The 21,676-nt window shown below is 41.3% G+C and overlaps 2 protein-coding genes and 1 long non-coding RNA gene across 7 annotated transcripts in view; 1 reads left to right on the top strand and 2 right to left on the bottom strand.

Annotated features, from left to right (window-relative positions):
• Positions 1-1,053, bottom strand: part of LOC306915687 — a 41,211-nt gene extending 40,158 nt beyond the window's left edge. Inside the window, exon 1 of the long non-coding RNA XR_013788870.1 lies at positions 917-1,053. This is a non-coding gene — a long non-coding RNA (uncharacterized lncRNA). The remainder of the gene's footprint in view (positions 1-916) is intronic.
• LOC306915686 (uncharacterized protein) lies at positions 638-6,602 on the top strand. 4 transcript variants are annotated; one of them, XR_013788868.1, is made up of 6 exons: positions 638-740; positions 5,695-5,788; positions 5,889-5,921; positions 6,087-6,188; positions 6,298-6,369; positions 6,520-6,602. XR_013788868.1 is itself a non-coding variant. In XM_079493199.1 (6 exons), exons 1-6 carry the CDS (start codon positions 5,466-5,468, stop codon positions 6,558-6,560), a joined length of 405 nt encoding a protein of 134 aa, XP_079349325.1. In that variant the 5' UTR covers positions 5,456-5,465; the 3' UTR covers positions 6,561-6,602. The 4 variants fall into 4 exon arrangements, 1 of the variants encoding a protein (XP_079349325.1); XM_079493199.1 differs by lacking the exon at positions 638-740 and adding an exon at positions 5,456-5,576 and having other exon boundaries at positions 6,087-6,140; XR_013788867.1 differs by having other exon boundaries at positions 6,087-6,140; positions 6,298-6,602.
• On the bottom strand, positions 6,163-21,404 carry kat7b (K(lysine) acetyltransferase 7b). Of its 2 annotated transcripts, none has more exons than XM_079493198.1 (14): positions 21,292-21,404; positions 19,307-19,460; positions 18,920-19,168; positions 18,687-18,769; positions 14,833-14,916; positions 14,188-14,286; positions 13,879-13,989; positions 12,777-12,968; positions 12,267-12,356; positions 11,537-11,677; positions 11,280-11,373; positions 9,632-9,778; positions 8,417-8,523; positions 6,163-7,245 (listed from the first exon to the last, which is right to left on the bottom strand). In XM_079493198.1, the coding sequence occupies exons 2-14, from the start codon at positions 19,365-19,367 to the stop codon at positions 7,144-7,146; spliced, it is 1,560 nt and encodes a 519-aa protein (XP_079349324.1). In that variant the 5' UTR covers positions 19,368-19,460; positions 21,292-21,404; the 3' UTR covers positions 6,163-7,143. The 2 variants fall into 2 exon arrangements, with proteins under 2 accessions (XP_079349324.1, XP_079349323.1); XM_079493197.1 differs by lacking the exon at positions 21,292-21,404 and adding an exon at positions 19,859-20,097.
• Positions 21,405-21,676: the final 272 nt, after the last annotated feature.

Raw genomic sequence — 21,676 nt, 5'->3', positions numbered from 1 at the left:
TGGACCAAGAACCAAAAAGAACTGAACCGGTTCCCATTGGGAACTAACCGTGGAAAGGGGGTCACTGAGGTGCAAATATTTCTTTCTATGGTAGAAAACCTTTATAGTAGCCTATAAGCTTTTTGGAAATTTTATTTTTTTTATTTTTTTTACGCAAGATGCTGTGTATCACTGACCCTTTTATCGATTTTTACAGTTTCAATCTACGAGAGACATGGTGCGATGCAAAAAACGCATCACAGCATAATTTGCGGCAGCTTCACGCTGGCTTCCATTGACATTGAATGGTAGACTGCATCGTTTCATCTGCCCGTGTGAACGCAACATTTGACCAGCTGAGACTTTAGGCTTAGGGCTCCAGTCCGAACATGTATAAATGCAAAATATAAGGTGCTTACCTGATGCCCCAAATGTTAAAGAGACCTACGGGTGCTTGTGCAATGTATTAGTCCATAGTTTTCAATAAAGAAGTGTTTTAATCCCGTTTGTGGCCGAACGCCATGTATTTCCCCTAGTTTAGATTCCGGCTTTCACCGGATGCGCCCCCTCACTACCGCCGTCTATGGCCATTGGGAACTACCGACATAAACTACGGACTAATACATTGCACAAGCACCCCGTAGGCCTCTCTAACATTTGGGGCATCAGGTGTTAAAGCACCATATAGCCTACTTTGCATTTATACATGTTCGGAGCCCTAATGTCTCAGCTGGTGTACGCCCTCGGTCCTCCCCCCTCAGGTAAATGAAGACTGTCGTAGATTGAAAATTAAAAATCTATAAAATACACGAGAGTCTAATGGCCATGCATGCCAGGTTACTCCCGTGAGGAGCATTAACGGTGGGCTACGAGAGTCTAAATGTTTGGGCTAGGCTGTTGTAGTAGCACTAGCTATAGCGCTCTTTATCTCACCCACCCTGCGTCAGCTATTCATCTAGTTTCATATCCCGTTGAAGGTTCTGGCAGAAAACGTGCATTTAATAGTCACATATATCCACTTTTCCACGAAATGCACGGACCACATTTCCTCCAGTGAGCACATTCGTATGGCGGGGGCACTGTGTTGTGTTGCAGTTAGTTGGGTAATTAATGACACCTGTGACTGTCTATGAGACAAGTTATTATAGTAGGCCTATCCTATGGGCAAAACATTGTCAGTGATAACACAATCCAATTATTATGACTGTGAAATGATCTGGCATAATGGGATAATGGCTACATTTACATTAAAACTAACAAAGTAAAGGAAGACAAGTAGGCTATTGTGTCAATGCAGGAGTTGTACTACCTACTGTAATAGAGTAAATAGACTATTATTTGTGGTATAAAAACGGAATAACTACTTCTTCCACCATCACTGCATGTTTAGAATCATCACCTTTCACCTTCACCCTAGTAGCTCTGATCATCTCAGTCAATGAGACAAACTCCACTAAAGCCCACTTAGTTCCATGAATGGACTAATTTGTCCATGTTAAGATGGATCACATTCACAGATTGTGAAGAGATAGTGGGCAGGAAGCATGCCTACCAGGCAGCCAGCCTCAGGACCCATTTAAAGCAGCTATGTCAGACTATACGTGATGATAGGAGGCCCTTGTGACTAAACTCATCACATTTCAGTATTTGTGGACCTCTGCCCATCTGATAACATACAATATCTGTCAACGGGAGATTACAGGCCCCGGCTCAAGCAGTGGGTGTCCTATTACAAAGACAGCGGCAAAGATGTTTCTAAGCAGCCTCTGACAGATGCAATTTGTATTGAGGGGCCCCTGTTTTGGTCACATGGCGACCCCCCGTGGCAACTCCTTGTATGAACAGCATAGCCCTTTTGATCTCAAGAAAACTTGGGTTTAAAACACAGGGTGACCTAGGCAAGGCATTATAAAGACCATCTCATACCATTTGTAGCCTAAATCGCTGCAACAGGCAATGTATCCATCAGCATCCTTGAACAGGACATAGATTATGTGTGTGCCTACACCTCGCAGGTTGCTCTGTAATAGCACAAAGAAAATGTCCTGTGTTAAGTTAAGCAGGGTATGAAAATAACACATCTTCCAGGGTGGTGGTATTTAGAAGCAGTCACATGATTTCAATTAGGGGAGGAAAAGAAGAGATGATGGCTTTTATTAACACAAACCACAAAACAAACGATGCACAGATGAGGCTGCTGTGTCCAATGTCTCTGCCTGTTGATCAGTATTACACAGTAGGGCCTAAGGCCCCATTTCAGTTTCTATATAAGTGACGACTGCCATTACAATAATGTTGTTAGAATATTAAAAGTGCGATCAAGTCAATAAGAATCAATCAAAAGACAACTCTTTGTGTAATCCATGTATGAAGGCTGTTAGGAAACCATTAGAACAAGGGAATCTATCAAATTAATTATAACATTATTTCCCATGATACTGTATCACTTCAGCCCTGAATCATGGCCTAAATCTTACCAGCTGTGAAATGGGTCTGGGGGGTGGGGGTACATTTGTACACTCCCAGAGTTAAATGAATACCCAGTGGTTTTACAGTGTACACAGCAGAGTCAGGACACCCTGTTCTCAGTCAGATCGAGAACTGCAGCGGATACTAGAATAGGTTCTGTACTCCCCAAACCTCCAGCATGTATGGCTCTTTTATATCCATTCAATGACAGTGAGTGATGCGATTTCAGATGCTTCCAAAGTCACTATTAAAAACCATTATGACTATCAAACTGAGGACACATTCCAGATGGGGACTCGATAAGGCAAGGGAGAGGCAAGATGTCCTTGTGGATGAATGTTCCATGGTTTCATTGATGCTACTCCAGTGGCCATTCGGGAATTCAATAGTCCTTCAATACAGACAATGAATTTGTGTCTTTCTGTTCCCATGCATATGATTCATGCACATGATTGCTCTGATGATCCACCTGTGTGAAACGATGAATATGGCACACGTCTGGGGTCATCAGGGTTTCACAATATTATATATACCTGTATATTGTTTAGCTGTGACCACACAGCTAGTATAAACTAATCCATCTGTTGGTCGTTCCAACATTTTCAAGCACTAGCTGCTACAATACAAAGTCCTGAATGCACAGAACATGTTTACATAGATTTATTTAAGATATTTTTATTTAGACAAATATACAAGTCTTTGCTTTTTCTTTTTTACATAGATGTATACATGATTGTTTCAATGCATCTCGCATTGTTAGAAAACAACAAAAAACATAATTGATACTTTAATTTAAGTGAATATTAGAAAACAATGCAAAATACATACAAAGAATCTACACATAATGTTGCTGTTACCTTAATTTTTTGGCCTACTCTGTAAATTTGAAAAATCACACCCGTGTGAAAGGGGCGCTCTTATCATACATCGTCATACATCATCTCATTCTGGCCAATCACAATGCTAATGACATTAGGGATCTCCATATATCCATAAGGGACATAGATAGACGTGTACAACGGGTACTCTGACGAAACCACCGATACTATGACTCAGACATACAGGTATTGCGACGTAGGTGTGATAAATAGCTGGGGTACCCAGCACTGCCAGGCATGGGTGAAATATGCATAAAGTACACATGGCCAGTGTTTCTGATGTCATTTACTGTATCTATAACGGTTCTATGACATCATTACCTGTTGTCAGAGTACTAGTACTTTGAGTCCTAATGTTGCGTTCACACGGGCAGACGCAAAGACAGTCTACCATTCATTGTCAATGGAAGCCAGCGACATGACGATGCAAAGACACAATGATGCATGTAGCTGCTCCAAATAATACTCCCATTTGTCTTTGCGTCTGCTCGTGCGAACACACCATAAGAAGCTGTCAATCGATTGATTGATTATGATGCATCATACATTTACGAAAAGGCCTGTTGGGCTGTGACTGTAACATGGAAATACAGCGTTCTGCAATTACACAGGCTCTTTGTGCAGGGGACATTTAAAATGCAAATTCTTGGCCCTTCGAACCCTTTTTGAGTCATTACTCCATGTTAGCTGTGGGCTGTGTATGTGCACACAAAGGCTGTTCAGGTGTAATTGCCTTTCAAGCCAAATTGTCCCGGGCTTCGAGAAGCACCTGTAGAAGGATCAAAGCGTGTGTCAGGCCTGTTTCGAGAGGGTGTCCTTAGAGAGACGCCGATTGACAAGTAATTGCCTCTCCACAACTTTCAATAGCCGGAGTGTGTTGTGGAAAAAGAAAATTGGCCAAGGTTTCACCCCGATCAGAGACCCATTGTATTCAATTAAGAAATGAAACCTGGATATGTCAAAAAAGTTAAAAACATAATGTGAAATGTGGATCTCGGGATATACATAGAAATGGCGTGGCTTCAGTGTGGATCTTGGATTGTAACCAGCCTTTCTCCAACATGCTTCTTTAAAGTAGTTGGTATATAGTCTTTTTTATTGGCCTAAAATATTGTCTATATACATACATTCATGAATCCACTTGCTGACTGGCTGTCGGTAATATATTATAGGCCAATACAAAAGACTATACCAAATGTCCCACTCCACAACCCTGGCTGCGGGACTATCTTCTTCAGAGGGTCACATCACAACACGGCACACAATGGAAACAATAATGCTTCATATATCTCTCGGCCAACCATAGCACCATATAGGTCATTACTGGGCTTGCCCTGCTTTAATAAGGTTAGTTTGTAGTTCACTAAGTCAATTGGCTGACTATTAAAGCATGAACCTCAAAGCAGAAGGTTGTATTTACAAAGCATTGTTCAAAGACCCGAGCCGCCTGCTGTCCTGGCTGATATCAAAGAAACCCATATACACATCACAAAGACAAATGAGGCAGCAGAGCGGTATATTTTCTGACAAATAGTCAACCGGGAATCTAATATATGGAATTGAAATACGCAACTAAATGGTCAATATTTATGGCAGAATGTTATATGCTGTAACCTGTGTGCGTATCTGCTAAGGGGAATCTCTGAACCACTTACAGTACATATTGTGAGAAAAACAGGAGCAACTGGTTGAACAAAATTGCATAGTATTTTTGTATCAATGGTGTGATTCTTTTCCGATAAAAGACTAATTCAAAAAGTAAAAGTGATGGTGATAATGACATTGTAAAACTTGTCAGGCTCAATAACAAAAGTGGGCTTGAGTAAATCATTGTAGCTACTACATATCCGTTTACTGGATGAGTAATGTGGAAAATGTTCCAGCCTGCCTTCAGATCAAAAGAAAAAGCAGAGGATCTCTAATAATTTGAGCATGTTTAAAGGGGAGGGGACTATAGCTGCATGGAGTATGGTGGTATAAATGGACCTCGGATACAGTGTGATCAGGCAGTATGAGTAAGGCAGACAGTATCTATCTGGGAAGTTTCTTTTTTTAATATATTCGTATTGGTCCATACAACTGATAGAAAAATAGGTGCTTTGCTGCAGAAGACACAGAACAGGTATACTAGAAGCCTTAATGGAAAACTGGAAGTTACAGCTTATAGTCGTCTTCTGTGCCTTGGTGCAAACCTGTCAGGGACTGTCTTTCAATGTAAATAAGGAGAAATGGCTTTCCAAAGACTGGCAGGTGAGTGTCAGCAATCTACTGTTAGCTTCCAACGAATGCTATAGAAATGCAAGTCTTACAGATGTATTGTATTTTTAAAGGTCATAGATAAATGATGTGCTATTTTTGTTTCCAACAGGATGACTCACTGGAGGCGAGACTGGACAGCTGGTCGGCTACTCGAAAGATAACTAAAGTCCCCCACTTTTATGGACTCATTGGCAAACGCTCAGGTAGCCACAAGAATTTTGTATAACTTACATGTTTCTTGTTTAATGTTATAGAATATAGTACTGTACATACAGTCCAATAATTAGGCTTTCTGTATCACAGGTACAGGACAACCTATTAAAATGGGCAGACGAAGTAAGTGGAGTGTGATTGAAGCCAGAACAGTCTAAAATAAGGAGTCTCCTTATCACTCGACTGTAATCCCATATTCAACATGGATACTTTTCTAAAACATTTTCTGTAATTGCTATTATATGAGTTAGTGAATGGTGAATTAATGACTGCTTTGTGCACCTTTAGGAAATAAAGGAGAGATGTTTGTGGGCCTGATGGGGAGAAGCATTACTAGCGGTGGTAAGAACAAATAAAACCAAGATAAATCTCAAGGCAACTTTATTAATGGTAAAAAAAAAGTAATATAATAAAGCACCACTACACATTAACAACTATCATTACAGCCAAGATAAAACCATCCTATTAAAATGTTAAAACGATTTTCTGTTTATTGCAGAGTCTTTAACCAGAATAATTCCAGTTGCAACCAGCAGTGCACTTGATGTATCACAGGAATCAGATAAGCAAGGTATCTTTGTAGATAGAAAAACCTGAGGCTGTTTTATTCCTTTGTGCAATTTGTCAGAACGATAGTGGACACATCATGACATCCTAAACAAACTCTTAAAATATCAGAATGCTTTTATGAAGAGGTTTCTTGTTCTTCTTTATTTGGCAGATTCACAACAAGAGGAATGGGCCCAACTCAGTTATTACTGAAACGTGACCAGGAATTATACATTTGCATGATCTTATACAACTTTATGCCAACCAAAAAATATATATATCACTCCTCAGAGAACATTCTGTTCGGTCCGGATTCAAAGGTCATGCTGATGATGTTGTATAGCCCAAACTAAATAAACCACCTTCAAAATGCACTTTTGAATAAAAAGCTGCTGCAAAAGCTGCAATGTGGTTTTGTGTGTGTGTGTGTGTGAGAGAGAAAAGCAAAACATTCATGTCATCTGCCATATTAGATTTTAAAAAAAGGTCAGCAAGTAGAAAGACATTCAAAGCTAACAAGAGATGGGAAAGGTCAAATTCAAATTCTCTCCGACCTTCATTGTTTGACAATATTTCAGTCAGGAACACTTTGAATTGTGATTCATGGCGCTTAAAACATAAATATGCGTTCAAATATGAAATAACAAATAAAAAAATGTAATGAGAGGGCTACTGGGATATTTCCGGACTTAAAGACGGAAACAAAGAACACTGATAATTGATTGACTGGTACGTTTATAGGCTACTTGTGGCTGGTGGGGTATTGTTCATTCAGCAGCCTGCCTGCGGGTTGAACCTATGTCCCTTTGGGTGGGGTCCATTTTAGTGAGCTGGGGTCGATGGTTTTGTTGTTATTGCCTCGCTTAGTCTCCTTGGCCTTCCACTCATCGATCAGGTCCTAGGAAGAAGAAATTAACAATGTTAAACCAAGTTACTTTGTTAATTTATGAGAGTCAGTTTAATTACCCTTGTGCTCTGCATATTCTTACCCTGTATTCCTTTATGGTTTAAAAAAGGTCTGGGCAACTTTTATGATAGACAGGGACATAAATGTGCACTCTCACTTCAGGGGGCCACTTTGCAAAATACAATGAAGGGATATTAAAAGGAAGGGTAAGTGATATGTTTGGTCAAAAAAAAGAAGTTAAAGCACTATATTCCGATAAGTAATCATTGCTATCAAGTGTTTGTTCAGTAACAGGGGTCTCTCTGTCTCTCCAGCGCTTTGATAAACCATACATACATTTGCACTTTGCAGGTGGGAGTGTTCCAGTTCCAATTTTCACTTACCCTACCATTAATTATTCAGTGCAAAAGTTAGTAATATTTAACTTAAATACAAATACATTGGAAATACAAAACAATTGAATACAATGTACTGTAGCAATTAAAACGGGTCTTGTAAACTTTGGAACAGCTGAAATCAATAATATATCAGTATTTGGATATTGACTCGTAGTACACATGAAGTTAATGCATGGTTTACAAATGTTTTAGACCCGTCTACAGTAATGACTACGCCACAGTAAAACAACAGTGGTTCTCACCTCATGGGAACTCAAAGACCTTGTAGCTGTGCTTCTAGGTATCTAATCAGGCAACTGTCTGTGTGCTTTTGGGCACACCACCTATAATCCTATAACAATAGCTAACATATCTGTCTGTCTGCATCTGCACATTTTGTGTCCCAACATTACTGGTGTTCCCTTTTAAACTCATCAGGAAACACTGCTTACTGCCGACCCTGGGGACCCAGAGTTTTTTCATATACATGTGTTTTCATTCTATTTAAAAGAGAGGAGTTTGGACTTTGTAGAAACATTGGTTTCTTTTCAAATGAAAAAGGTTTTGCATTGTGAGCTGTACGACCTCCCCTCTTTTAAACGGTTATAAATCTCCCGTGGTCAGCACATCTTCACGATTGGTATGCGCTCCTGTTCCAGTGCCCGACAATGGTGTTTTCATTCTAACCATCAACCAGGGACCAACTTAGACCTGGGCTGCTGGGTGAGTGCAAGGGTCCCACACACCGTATTGAGAACATAGATCAACTTGTATTAGTATCTTACCTGTCTCTTCAATACCAGGTGCTTTCCCTTCCAGTACTTGAGCATTTGAAGAGACTGCAGGGTGCTGACGATGTCCACTGGATTGACCGCGGTTTCCTGACTTATCTCTGTATACACCATGCAAATATTACAATAGTGAATCATTTTGGCACATGACTATGACACTGGGTGCACAGAATGAGCAATTCTATATATTAAAGAGTGGGATTCAATGTAAAATCCTGCTACATATGCATTTTGGTCCAAAGGTGCGAATGATGTGTATATACTTGGACATAGACTATGGATTCATCCACACAGGTTGTTGAAAGTATTAAAATGCAGACCTTGGGGAACAGATCTCTTCTCATACCGTAAATACTGGATGACAGTGTAAAACAATAAACACCAAATAGACAATTCGTACCATTTGTCAACCTGCTACCATTATTCTGCTACTGTTGCACTTTTATGTGAATTGTAGTGGATGAATGAATTATTCATCGACAGACTTCAACTTCCTTATGGAGGGTATGCAAAATATGAATACATTTTTTTGCCTTTTAGACTTTGTCTAAAATGCACAGGGCAGATATGACAAATAACTTAAATAAATAAATGACTGACCTATTTAGTAATTTATACTTTTTCCACTATTTTTAGAAAATGTTTCAACATGGAAAATAAATGTGATTATTTTCAATAATTGCAAATGAAAGTGTACAAACTTGTGTAACATAGCTTGTAAACCATACAAGCTATGTTGAATGGTTTAGAGACAGTCGCACTGAGATAAAGACAGGAAGTAGAGCTGGAGGTAGCAGAGACTAAAATGTTGAGGTTCTCTCTGGGAGTAACAAAGATGGATAGGATCAGGAACGAGTACATCAGAGGGACAGCGCATGTCAGATGTTTTGGAGATAAAGCCAGAGAGGCCAGACTGAGATGGTTTGGACATGTACAGAGGAGGGACAGTGAGTATATCGGTAGAAGGATGTTGAGGTTGGAACTGCCAGGCAGGAGGCCTAGAGGAAGACCAAAGAGAAGATTTATGGATGTAGTGAAAGAGGACATGGAGTTAGTTGGTGTGAGAGGAGGCAGAGGACAGTGTGAGATGGAGGCAGATGATTCGTTGTGGGGACCCCTGAAGGGAAAAGCCAAAGAGTAGCAGAGAGGCGATTATGCAATAATTGTGACATGCCTTATTAGCGCTATGCAGTGTTGCTTCTCACAAACCTTTGATGGAGATCTCCTTGCCCTGGAAATTATACATGTATCTGAGCAGCACTTCCTTCCAGTAACTACGGTAGCTGATGAGGCCCAAGTCAGACAGAGGCCTCTCTGGAGAGCCAACCTTCTCCTCAACTTTGGACAGCAAATAGCCTAAACACAGCAGGGAGAGAACAGTCAAAAGAGGATCAGTTAAAGGGGAATGTTGTTCAACTTAATTAGTGTTGTCTAGTCTATACGGAGCTAAACAAAAAGCACACCTTGAGTACTGACTGGAGAAATCAACTGAAATAGAATACTGCCACACACACTAGTTCCCATGTAAAGTTAACTATGGAAAAAATAAAGATGGCTGCTGATATATTGACATCATATGATGCCTTCTTCAGCTTGTAATATAAAAGTAATTTTATATTACACACTGAAAACGGTACCATGTGATGTCAAAACTTCAGTTCCAAATAAATTGGAACAAATGAAAGCCTGACAGTCAGATTGTGAATGCTCTCACTTTTCTAACTGTAGTCCATTATTCGGCATTTTGTATAATACAGGCCACTCCTGAAAACTTTGTAAGTCAATGTTAGCCAATCAGGATGGAATATGAGAAATAAAACAGCATAAAAAAAAAGTAATATAAAAAAATGATATGTGTACAAACACGATATGTGACATGATATGTGTTGTTTTACATAAGTCGGCCTCCTGTTGGCGCTATAAAGAGCAGATGTGAAAAATGCAGGTCAAAGGTTTTTCCTTGGCCTCTAGGGAGTGTGCATACAAAGTTTCACACAGATCGTGCAGTTATAGGTAAAAACATAAATGGGCCAGTTATAGCGCCACCATGAGGCTGATGTGAACATTTTCAAGTGGCATTTCTTCCTCGGCCTAGTGGGAAAATGCATACAAAATTTCCCTCAAATTGCACTCTGTGTTCATGATTTAAGGCTTCGTGTTCAAAACGGACCAATCCTACAAACTTTGGAAGGCAATCTTGGCCAATGAGGATGGAATATGGGGAAGCGGACAGGTCCGTGTTGATCACATGACTATAGAGGTAGTGTATACCGATTTGCGTGACGTATGGATAAAATGTGTGCGAGTAATATAAAGGAATGTGTTTTGCAAAACTCTGCCTCATGGTGCCACTATAACAGGCCATTTTTGAAAAATTAGGGCAGAGGTTCGTCGTTGGCATCTAGGGAATGTGTGTGCAGTTTGGCATCGACCGGGCCAACAATGCCAGAGATTAGCTGTACACAGACGGACGGACGGACGGGCAGACGGAGTGCAAAACATACTCTCCCCGTGCCTTCAGCCTGGTGGAGACAATTATATGTATACACATTTATATTGTGGTTGAGCAGCACCCAACCTATCTTTTTTTGTTTGATGTAGCAGGAAGGCACTCAAAGTTTGCATGGGAGATAGAGGACACAGCATCAGTAAACCAGAAAGTAAGCAACTCTTTCCTTTCCTGTAGAACAGACAACATTGTCCTAGTCAGACAAAAACTAATATTCGTTTTTTTCTGACTAGGACATGCAAAACTATCCCTCTTGGGAGATGGAGCTGCGGTTAGTAAGCCTTCAGTGAGATGCTGTTATTTTCCTACAATCTGTAAAAACAGAACCATGGTCATGTTTTTACTTACTGAAGTCGATGAGCATCTTGCCATATCCCTGCCTCATGTACTGTGGCATAGTCAAGATACAGGACACATTATAGTTGAGGAAAGAGTTCTTCTCCTGGACATGGGGAGAAAAGGATACATTAGTTGCTTCTTCCAATAAATCTATATGACACAATGGAAAAATCATTATTTATTTTTACAAGTTGATTGCTGTATCTCATACACCATTTTAATAAAATAGTGCCCTGACAAACAAATTATGCAATACAATAAACTACCTTGGAGAAGTAGCCCACTAGATGACAGCCTGTGTTATCTGCCTCCGTCATGACATAGAAGAGGAAAGGTTCCACGTCGTAGTACAGTGTCTTGTGGTCCAGGAAGAGCTTGGCAAGCAAACACAGGTTTTGGCAGTATATCTGGGGACAAAGCATCATTTACACATTGGCTTCTAGTTTGAGGGTGATAACCTGGTGCCATGTTTTCACATGGTTCCCCTTACACACAAAATGAAATGGCATCCCTCTTCTTCACCTTTATAAGAAAACCGGCTTAACTGAATATCGAAAATAGAATTAATAAATAAATCCAGTTTTCTTATGGGGGGCAGTCCTTTTCAAAAGCTTTTTAGTCTGTCAGTGCCAGCTGTTCCAATTCCGTTGCTGTCGAACTTGTGAACTATCAGTAGTGCCGACGACAACAGTAGCATCACTGCCCGCAAAATAGAAGGCATTATGTTTCAATTGTTTATTATACTTTTCATGAAATAAACTTAAATTCATATTCATCAGTCGGAATTATAATGCTTAGACAACATCTCAATGTTCCTATGAGATCACATAAGAACAGTGGTGTTAGAACAGCGACAAGAGCAGGGCAGAAGAGGATCATTTTGATTCCATTCAGGTCTCAACAAGGTCTACCTGAACACCAACAATGGTCTTTGAGACCAGAATGAATCTAGCCATGGACAATAGAAACGACACAATGTCATCACATCTCACCAACCTTATTCTTTTTACCGTCGACCTCAAACACAGATATGGCTCCCTTTCTGTAGACCTCATCTCCAGGTGGATGTTTCCATACACACTTGGCCTGGAAACACGTAAATACAGCCACAATGAAAATGCATTATAGATTATATAAACAAATTATAAACAACAAAATGTTTCAAAGACAACTATAAAACAGGATTGGATAATATTACCAGCAACAGGGATTGGATTTTGGATAGAATTCATTTTATTCTTTCATCTAATATAGTTTCTTTATTATTATTATTTTTTTTTTCTTAGATTTTTCTTTCATTTCTTCATGACATTACTGAAAGCATTATTGGATTTTGTCATTAATTCATGAAGTTTAGCATTTTTAGGATTGTTTTTTGAAAATGTTTTGAAATAATAATTAAAACCCAAATGTAGGAAACAAAAACGAATGGACCCATAACAATGTGTCCGCGACCCACAAATGGGTCCCGGCCCACTGTTTGGGAAACAGTGCTCCAGCTCTTACCATGTGTCTCCTGAGGATGGTCTGGCTCTTCATGTACTTAAGGCAGAACTCACAGACGTAGAGGCGGCCCAGGCGTGCATACTCCTCAGGGTAGGGAGAGTGGTACCAGGTGTCCAGCTCGTAGCGGCCGAACAGAATGGTCTTGATCATGTTACTGCCCTCTGTAATCTGTCCCTGGATACGTAGCTTCTCCTGTGGACGGGTTAACGTGGGGTCGAGAATGTCTATTTACATATGGAATATGTCTGTCTGTGCTCTTCATACACATGCTACAAGTAGGGCTGTCCCGATCCGATCACGTGATTGGAAATCGGGGCCAATCACCTCATTTTCAAATGATCGGGCGAAAGAAAACGTGATCAGGATATCCCTAGTATCAATTTTATATCCATGTTATGATATTAGACTGGATATTGTCTGTGATTTTGGATATTATACTATTGTGATATATAGATATATATATAAGTGTTCTATAAAAATATAACATCGGATCAGGGAAAATTGGGGTCAGCAGATAGTCAAAATCAAATAATCGGAATCGGATCGGGACATCCCCAGTCCCAAGTCCCCTAAGTCCCCTGAAATGATCATGGGCACTAAGAGAGAAAAAATGAAAACGAAAACTGCCACTCTGCCCCCCCCCCCCCCCTCTCTCTTTTTTCCATTTAGATTAGACAATTATTTTTAACAGTTTTTTTTCACCCTAATTTAGTCATGCTAATTAATTCCTCCCCAAAAAGCCAACTGTGTTTAAATATAAACGCTCGGCCAAGCCGGATGCACCAGAAAATACTTAAGTCGCGAAAAGGAATTAATTAACACAGAGCAGCTGAAAAAGTGTAACAAAACACTGCTAATCCAAAACGACATTTTTGGTAAACACTACCAGCTGTTTGATCTACATCAGCAACAGGTGTTACACAGTTATCCATTGAAGCCCAAAAGACACAGTGTTCGACAAGTGTATACAATTGTCCAGCTGGGTGGAAATGGTAGCCAACCAGGGACCTAAAGGGACGTAATAACCACTCACTTCAGTCTAGACAATTATTTTACAAAATGGTCTTGTAGATAGAGATATTGATAAATAACAGTCTATTACCAGGTCCTCAGAAGCTCGGGCCTGGGCTTTCCTGAAGAGCTCCAGGTCATATTCACTGGTGATGTTCTCCAACAGAGGCTCTCTGGTGTTGCTGTGTGTCTGCCGATGCTCCTGAGGACCACACAGAAACAGGGGCAGAGATTGAGTTACAGTCCCACTGGGAAACCCCTCTTCACAGTGCTAGAGTTATCCCACCCATCATTGTTTTCAATGGAAAGGACGCACAGTTGTGCATTGTCAACAGCAATAGGAGGTTGGCATTGGCATGTGTTCACACACAAAGCAAAAGGAGTGTTGATGTACATGTACCGTGTGCTTCTCCTTCTGCTCCTTTTGCAGTCCAGAGTTTCTCCCTTTCCGCATCTCAGTCACCTGCTCTTTGTATCTGCTCTGCTTTGATGTGGGGGTCTGAGAGACATGATACAAACACATCAATCATTGACATTCATATATGAAACATGTTCACAACATTTGGATTGGCATTGGACAATCGCTTTTTGGGGTGGGATTTAGTAAAGGGCTAATTGGTATAACGTTGGTATTTAGCAGACACCGTTATCAAGGACAACATACCAATATCATCCACATCACGGCCCACAGGCATTCAGCAATGAGAAGAACAAGAGTACTATCACACCCTTTGTGTAATTTCATTAAATTATTGATAGTTATCATAGACGATAGAAACAACATGTCCATATGCCTCTATGGTCGACATTACATCAACCTCACCCACATTGTCGCTAATAAGGACAATATCACTCACGGCCACTGATGGTAGCAGCTTAAAACCAGCATGTTTACATTCATGGATTTGACATCAATGACATCACTAGAGTAACCTTTTCAGCACAACTTTGACGGGGTTTCTTCAGTGAATTTTAGCCCTACTAATATGTAGATAATGTTAAATTCAGATAATATCCCTTCAATCTCAGTTTAAGATGAGAATACCTGGTGCCGGGTGGCGTGGCGCGTGTTGCCCTCATCCTGTCCCTTCATGTCCTCTTCCTGTTTCTCACGGCTGACAGCTTTCACCTGGGGATGAATATCAATGCAAAGAATTTAGAATTTATGCACGAAAGAAAAAGGAAAATGTACCATAGAAATAAATGTATGGCACAGAAACACAGGAACAATGTGCTTCCGTGTTAAATACAGAAGAATTAATCAATTCATGGGGGCCTCCATGATACATTGATGCATTTAGAATCAGAATCAATTGTCATATCAAAAGGTTTACAGGAGTTGTGCAAGCTCCATATTTCTTGTTGTTTTCAGTAATAGAAGACAGAGCAAGGATGAAAAAAAGTCAAACCGTAAAGAAGAATATGTCAAGGATAGGCAAAAATCTACCTAACACATGGCACAATCCAGTTGGTACAGTAGGGGTAAAAGGTTCAGGCTCAAGGTAAAATCCACATGATAGATCCACAAGGAAAAGTAAAATCCATGGCCAGCCTGCAGACAGGTGGTGGTCAGGCCTTTGTTCAGCAGTCCGATGGTAGCCGGGTGGAAGCCGTTCAGAAACCTGGTGGCCCTTGATAAAGAGGTAGGCCTCCTTGCCTTAGCCTGGCTAATAAGCCAGACTAATATCACACAACACTGTCGCGGTATATCAGTCTGGGCTGGCTCCACTTGGATTTCATTTCCCGGGGGGCGGGTTCAAACATTTTCTCTTTGACGCAATTGGTCAGAGCTACTGTCAGTCAAAAGTCTCAAGCATTGAACGTCACTGTACCAAAGCCCGCCCATATTGCATACCGTGTCCCGATTGGTCCGACCTGTTCTCGATTGTAGGAAAGAGGCGTGCTACTGAGCCTCGCCAGACCGAAATCCGCTGGCAGGCAACTTTTTTTTGCCAACGGCTGATTCGGTCTGGTTTATTAACCAGGCTATCCTTGCCTAGCCGCGGTCGTAGGGTTGTGAACAGTTTGTGGCTGGGGTGGTGCCTGTCCTTGTCCTTGATGATGCGCTGAGCATCACTACAGTTTGGCTGTGGTATTCACTGTGATAAGTGTCATCAGATGCTCCAGGAAAATCAGTGACTGAACACATAAGTGGGGTACTTAGGCCAGCGGACAGCCATGCTGGAGGTATAATGCTTTTGAGTTTTCTGTCCGTCACAACGTTGTGAACGCAAATCTAATGACTTCAGTCCAAAGTCCACTTTCTTGGACTCAAGTATGACCTCTGGTCACTGTGACATGACCCCATTAAATTCTTTTTAAAGTCTTTTTTATGCTATGAGTCAGTGGACAGACTCAGACAAACATCAACTAGCTAATCTGGACTAAGCAGTATAGTAAGTAGTCCTACAGACAACAATCTACCGTCCATCACCACCATCCAATGTTATTGAGGCATTCTGCACTATGACATCTCTAAGGAAGAGTTTACCGTATGGCTTTCAATCACCAGATTATACTGTATGTTTCGATAGACTCATTCTTAAAGGGACACTTCACCCTTTTTGCAAAAAAATATATATCAATGACCTTTATAAGAGTTAGAACACTTTCCTGGCGTTATTTTTTGTGTAATCTCTGGTTTTAGATATTTTAGGTTAATGGAGTGGCTCTGACGTCAGAGACACTCTTCCGTATTGCTTCCGGACTACATTGTCTCCTCACACTGCAGCTAGACCAGCCCCACGGACACTGTTCCACCTACCTACAACCTTCATTGACTCCACCCCCACATGCGCATTTGTTATGGTTTGTTGCCTAGGATTTAGACTCTCGTAGATATCGATTAGGACATGTCAGAATCGACAAATACAGCTACGACAGACTAAATCTCAGGCTTGTTTGTTCTAGAGACTTGATATGCTATCTTGTAATTGTATAGCTTCCGAATTGATATCCAACCCAGTCCATAAGTGTTCGTTGTACATGTCAATATTAGGCTACTTTAGGTAGCGGTGTGTATATTACTGTAACTGAATAGTCAATTCTACTCAACTGCTGTCTTTTTCGAGCTGTCATATTAGTGGAATATCCCGGTCTATGTGACATTAGCTAGTTTACCGAACTATAATCACGTCCGTTTACTTTTATTGTCAATTATATCTTTCAGTCAAAATCGCTTGGTTGCCTACAGACACTTTCTCGAGTGGGTTCTGAGAACTTGAGGACTGCAAGGAGATTTGGTGCTGGAAACCGTCGTCAACCAAATGTCCCTCTCCCAACGGGACATAGGCTATAGTGGATTCGAGGATAACATCCCAGCTGCAATCTATTTTTATTTTGTTCTGTAAATAAAACTGAGCTTCAAATTTTGGTTTCAATAATTATTAATTGAAGGTATGCCTACTTGCATTTATTACTTTACCAGTAATTCAACTGTTTCAGTTTGATATATACCCATTTGCTAGCATTTCAGCTGTGGCACTGGCACTGTAATGTGAAGGGTCATCTTCATTAGAAATGGTCTGATAATAGTCTCATTTGGCCCAGGATTAATTTGACCATGTCTGATACCAGTGTAAAAAGTAAATATTACTGTCCATGTTAGTAACAGTGAAAACATGTGAAGAGTAAAAAACAGTCCAGCTATATTTATTACTAATATCAATTTCATGGGTTGACAAATAACATTGGTTGCATCTTACAATGGAAAAGGACACAGTAATGCAGTACGTTTTTTTTTCTTTTTACTTCCACAAGAATGTTCTCTAAAAGCCAGTGCATTAGAATGACGGGGTGGACCGCGTTGCCTGTCCCTTGTACACATGCAGATCAGGCATTGAAATGCTAATCTGGGTGCTTGTTTTCACCTACCAGGTATGGGTATGCATGCATACAGTACTGTAGGCTACTCTGCTTAGGCTACACCCTGGCTGGCAACAGCGATGCCAGCCTGCCGTTGAAACCTTCCGCCGTCCCAGCGACAGTTCTACAGAACCTGCCGAGGCGGACAGGACTAGCCTGCAATCATGGCATTTAAACATGCTCTTCTGTTTATAATCTAAACACTGTGACACGTTTAAAAAGTGTTACAAATAAGTGTTTAGAACCTAAACGCTTGGGTTTAGTGTGGCGGACGATCGGATCGGGCCCCCATGACGATTATAAAAACATTTCGTCTCTGTTTCCAGACATCTGTCTATATGTGCGTCCAAAGCTGCGTTGTAATTGTGAAGTTACTGGTACACATATTGTTTCGGCAGCCCTGGGGGGGGGGGGGGGATTCGTGGCAACACAGCGCATCTCCTCGTCTCCGAGTTGTTTTTTTTCTGTATACTTTTCTGTATGGTGCTGCTCTGCTGACGACGGCGACATGACACAAACACAGTAACAAATGCGCATGTGGGGGTGGAGTCAACGAAGGTTGTAGGTAGGTGGAACGTGTCCGTGGGGCTGGTCTATAGCTGCAGTGTGAGGAGACAATGTAGTGCGGAAGCAATACGGAAGAGTGTCTCTGACGTCAGAGCCACTCCGTTAACCTAAAATATCTAAAACCAGAGATTACACAAAAAATAACGCCAGGAAAGTGTTCTAAATCTATAAAGGTCATTGATATATATTTTTTTGCAAAAAGGGTGAAGTCTCCCTTTAATGCTTAGACTTCATCACGAGGACACAATCTGTCCATGGCAAACATAGCAGCTTGTGCTACAGATAAAGCAATAATGCCATGCTAATAAACAAATATGCTTTTCAGAGCATAGACTTATGACGAAAGGACTTCTCAGGCTCTATGTAATAATAGAACTGAGGCAAATTTTAGCCACAGCATGGATGACACACTTAAATGCATTAATTGTTACCATTCCAATTCATGCACATAAGAGGCTTCAGACTCACCTTGCATTCGTCAGCAGAGAGGTTATGGTAAAGAGGGCATCCGGATACAGCAAAATGACGTTCATGTTTCCCTGTGAGGTGACCTGGAACGAAGAAAAAAAGGAAGTGCAGAACTGCAGATCAACATCACCGAGCTTATAACAAGGGGCATTAACATCAATCACATTCACTTCATCCAAATGGTGTCAGTCTTCTTGAGTGGTTGTACCAAGAGTGGCACTAGATTTTTTTACCAAGGGAGTTACACCCCGGCGTGGGGCATTTCATGTTGAAGTTGTAGGTCTCATGGCAGCGGCGGCGCTTGGGGCGATGGGAAAGGTCCTTGTCCGAGTCCCTGCTGGCTGCGTCTTTGGCCTGGCTCTCGTCATGAGAGGCATTGGGGCTGGAGATGTCCAGCTCAGACTCTGAGGAAGGGGCGTTCCCTGTGGGCGTCAACGGTGGAGACTCGTCATGGTCCCCGGCTCGTTTCAAATCTGGGGTATCTGAAGTGACAGTGGACAAAAAACACCATTAACGCGGACAGGGTGAAATTTTGGAAAATGTTCCCACCAGAGAAAGGGTGCAGGGGTTCAAGTTGTTAAGCAAAAATGGTTAAAGATTTTACAGCTAAATGGGCTAACCCTGAGAGCTTTGGCTAAGGCGTGTGGATGCTCTGGTGAGGCGCTGCCTCTTGGACATCATGGTCCCATCGCTTTCTGAACTGTTGGTCTGCTCTCTTTCAGCAGAGGAGTCAGAGTCCTCGGTCCCATCTGAACCACTGCCAACCACATGTCTCTGTCAGGGAAACAAATCACAAACAAAGAATGACATTCCAGTACCATTCAACAGCAGCACATGACATATTGAATGCAGCCAGACAGCTGCTGTGCTCTGAGCCACTGCAAGACATGTCAACAATGAATGACAACTGCCTGCTAAATTAAATTAATTCCCTGCAGACGATTATGAGTGAGCAGTTAGATGACAGATATCATGTATTCTGTTGTATTTTTTATCGGTAATTGTATTACAAATCCATCACTGTCGTTGTGTGACCAAACCAACAGTATGGTTTCTGTTAGATAGCTCATGCAGCGGCTGTTAGCAGGCTAAGCAACGTAGCAACCCTTTATTAGTTAGCTGAGCATCCAGCTAAGCTAACCTGTGTTGGGTGCGACCTACATTTTTCTTACCTGTCGTCTACGGGGCATATTTTCCTCTACGAGTTAGTTTTTATATCCCTGATTTTGTAAACAATATAAGTTCCCAAACCGTGTGACAGCGGCTGAAAAGAGAACGTGTCAAGGCTCGATTTTGATCTTCAAAAGTTTGTATGTACACAGCATAGGATAGGGCTCTGGCGCCACAGCTTCCACACATAACATTGCTTTTCCGGTCTGAGACTTCCACACTATTCCACTAGGAGGCGACCTGAGTCTTCTTACCCTACAGAGACACATAGTGGCCATTTGCTATTACTGTACTGTTGGAGAAAAATAAATTACATGCACAATCCATGTGCATGCATTGATTGATTGATTGAACATTTTATTAACAGTTTGCAGAATTACAGTACATTTCAAGCACAAACTCAATACAAAGGCTGTTAACTGTGAGTGGACGACCCAATTAAGCATTACACTTGTTTACAACAGGGTCCACCATGTTCAAATCATCAAAACATTTAGAGACGTACAAATAGACACTTCTATATAGACAAAGAACAGTACAGGAATTCATCATAATGGAGGTAAAAAGGGAAAAAGAAACATATACAGTGAGGGGAAAAGGGGGGGGGGGGGCGGTGGGGGGGGATTCAGATTTTACGGGGGCCAGTTTCGAATTGCAGCCATCCGTAGGTGCCCTTTAAGAGCGGTTTTGAAGGAGTCAAGGGATTCGCATGTCTTAATGACTGTTGGTAGGGCGTTCCACATTTTGGTGGCATAGGAGCGAAAATAATTTAGTCCCTTGTTTGTGCCGAATCTGGGTTGAACATGATTCGTTGCACTCCCTCTGGTGTTGTGGGTGTGGACTTCGTTAACATTAATAAGGAAGTATCTACACAGGTACATGGGTATCTTGGTGGAGTATCAAATCTTGTGGACCAGACCCATTGCAAGATGCTGTACTCTGTCGCCGACCCTAAGCCATGCCAGTCTGTCAAAGTGGGCAGGGGTGAGGTGGGTTCGGGGGGTGAGGCCAAGTAGGAGCCTGACCAGTTTGTTTTGGGAGGTCTGGAGCCTAGTTCCAATTGAATGTGAGTGCACAGACGCATGCCCTGTAGGCCTATGTCTTTTATTCTGTCTAGTTGTAGTTTTAGGGGAAATGTATCTGGTGTTTATTTTTTTTGTACTTTAAAAACGACTTTAGGAAGAGAGGGCAGTAGCAGTAGCACTTTATGTAAAATTGCATATTCTTTCCAAAATGTAAAAAAAATAATGTAAAGTATACATGATTAGAAAATCTTGAAATTCGACAATTAAGGTCTAATACTTTTACTAAATTGCTACAAAACCTGTAGTAACATTCATTCATTTCGGGCATAAACAAGACGTTGAAGGATCGACCATTTTTCTCGGAAATGCAGCCTGGTTCCAAACATGAATGCAATCATGTACTCACTTACTTCATTTCTGCTTTAATTATGCCGGCTGGCATGTAGGGCAGCAAAAAAAGGATCTACACTCCAGGCTGTTCTGGGTCAGAGTCCCAGAACCCCAGCTGTGATGCAGGGTCTTCAACTCTCCCTCCACTGTCCTACACCAGGTGTTCTTGTTCTTGTAAAGAACAAATACAATGAAAGGAAAACTTGCCACTAATATTCAAACAAAACAATGTGGGGCTCTTCGTTAACTTACCATCCTGCATGCATCCTGTGAGAATGCCATCTGTTGTTGTTGTTGTTTGTTTACCTGGCCCCTTTAACACCTTTAACACCTTCCCCCAACCCTCCTGAACCCCCTCCCATCCAAATGGGGGTGGTCCTGGAAACCAGCAGATTCCTCAGCTTT

This window comes from Electrona antarctica (assembly GCF_951216825.1).
Source record: "Electrona antarctica genome assembly, chromosome: 22".
NCBI classification, from domain to species: domain Eukaryota; kingdom Metazoa; phylum Chordata; class Actinopteri; order Myctophiformes; family Myctophidae; genus Electrona; species Electrona antarctica.
Note: the sequence above shows the minus strand (reverse complement) of the source record. Positions and strands in the feature narration are given on the sequence as shown.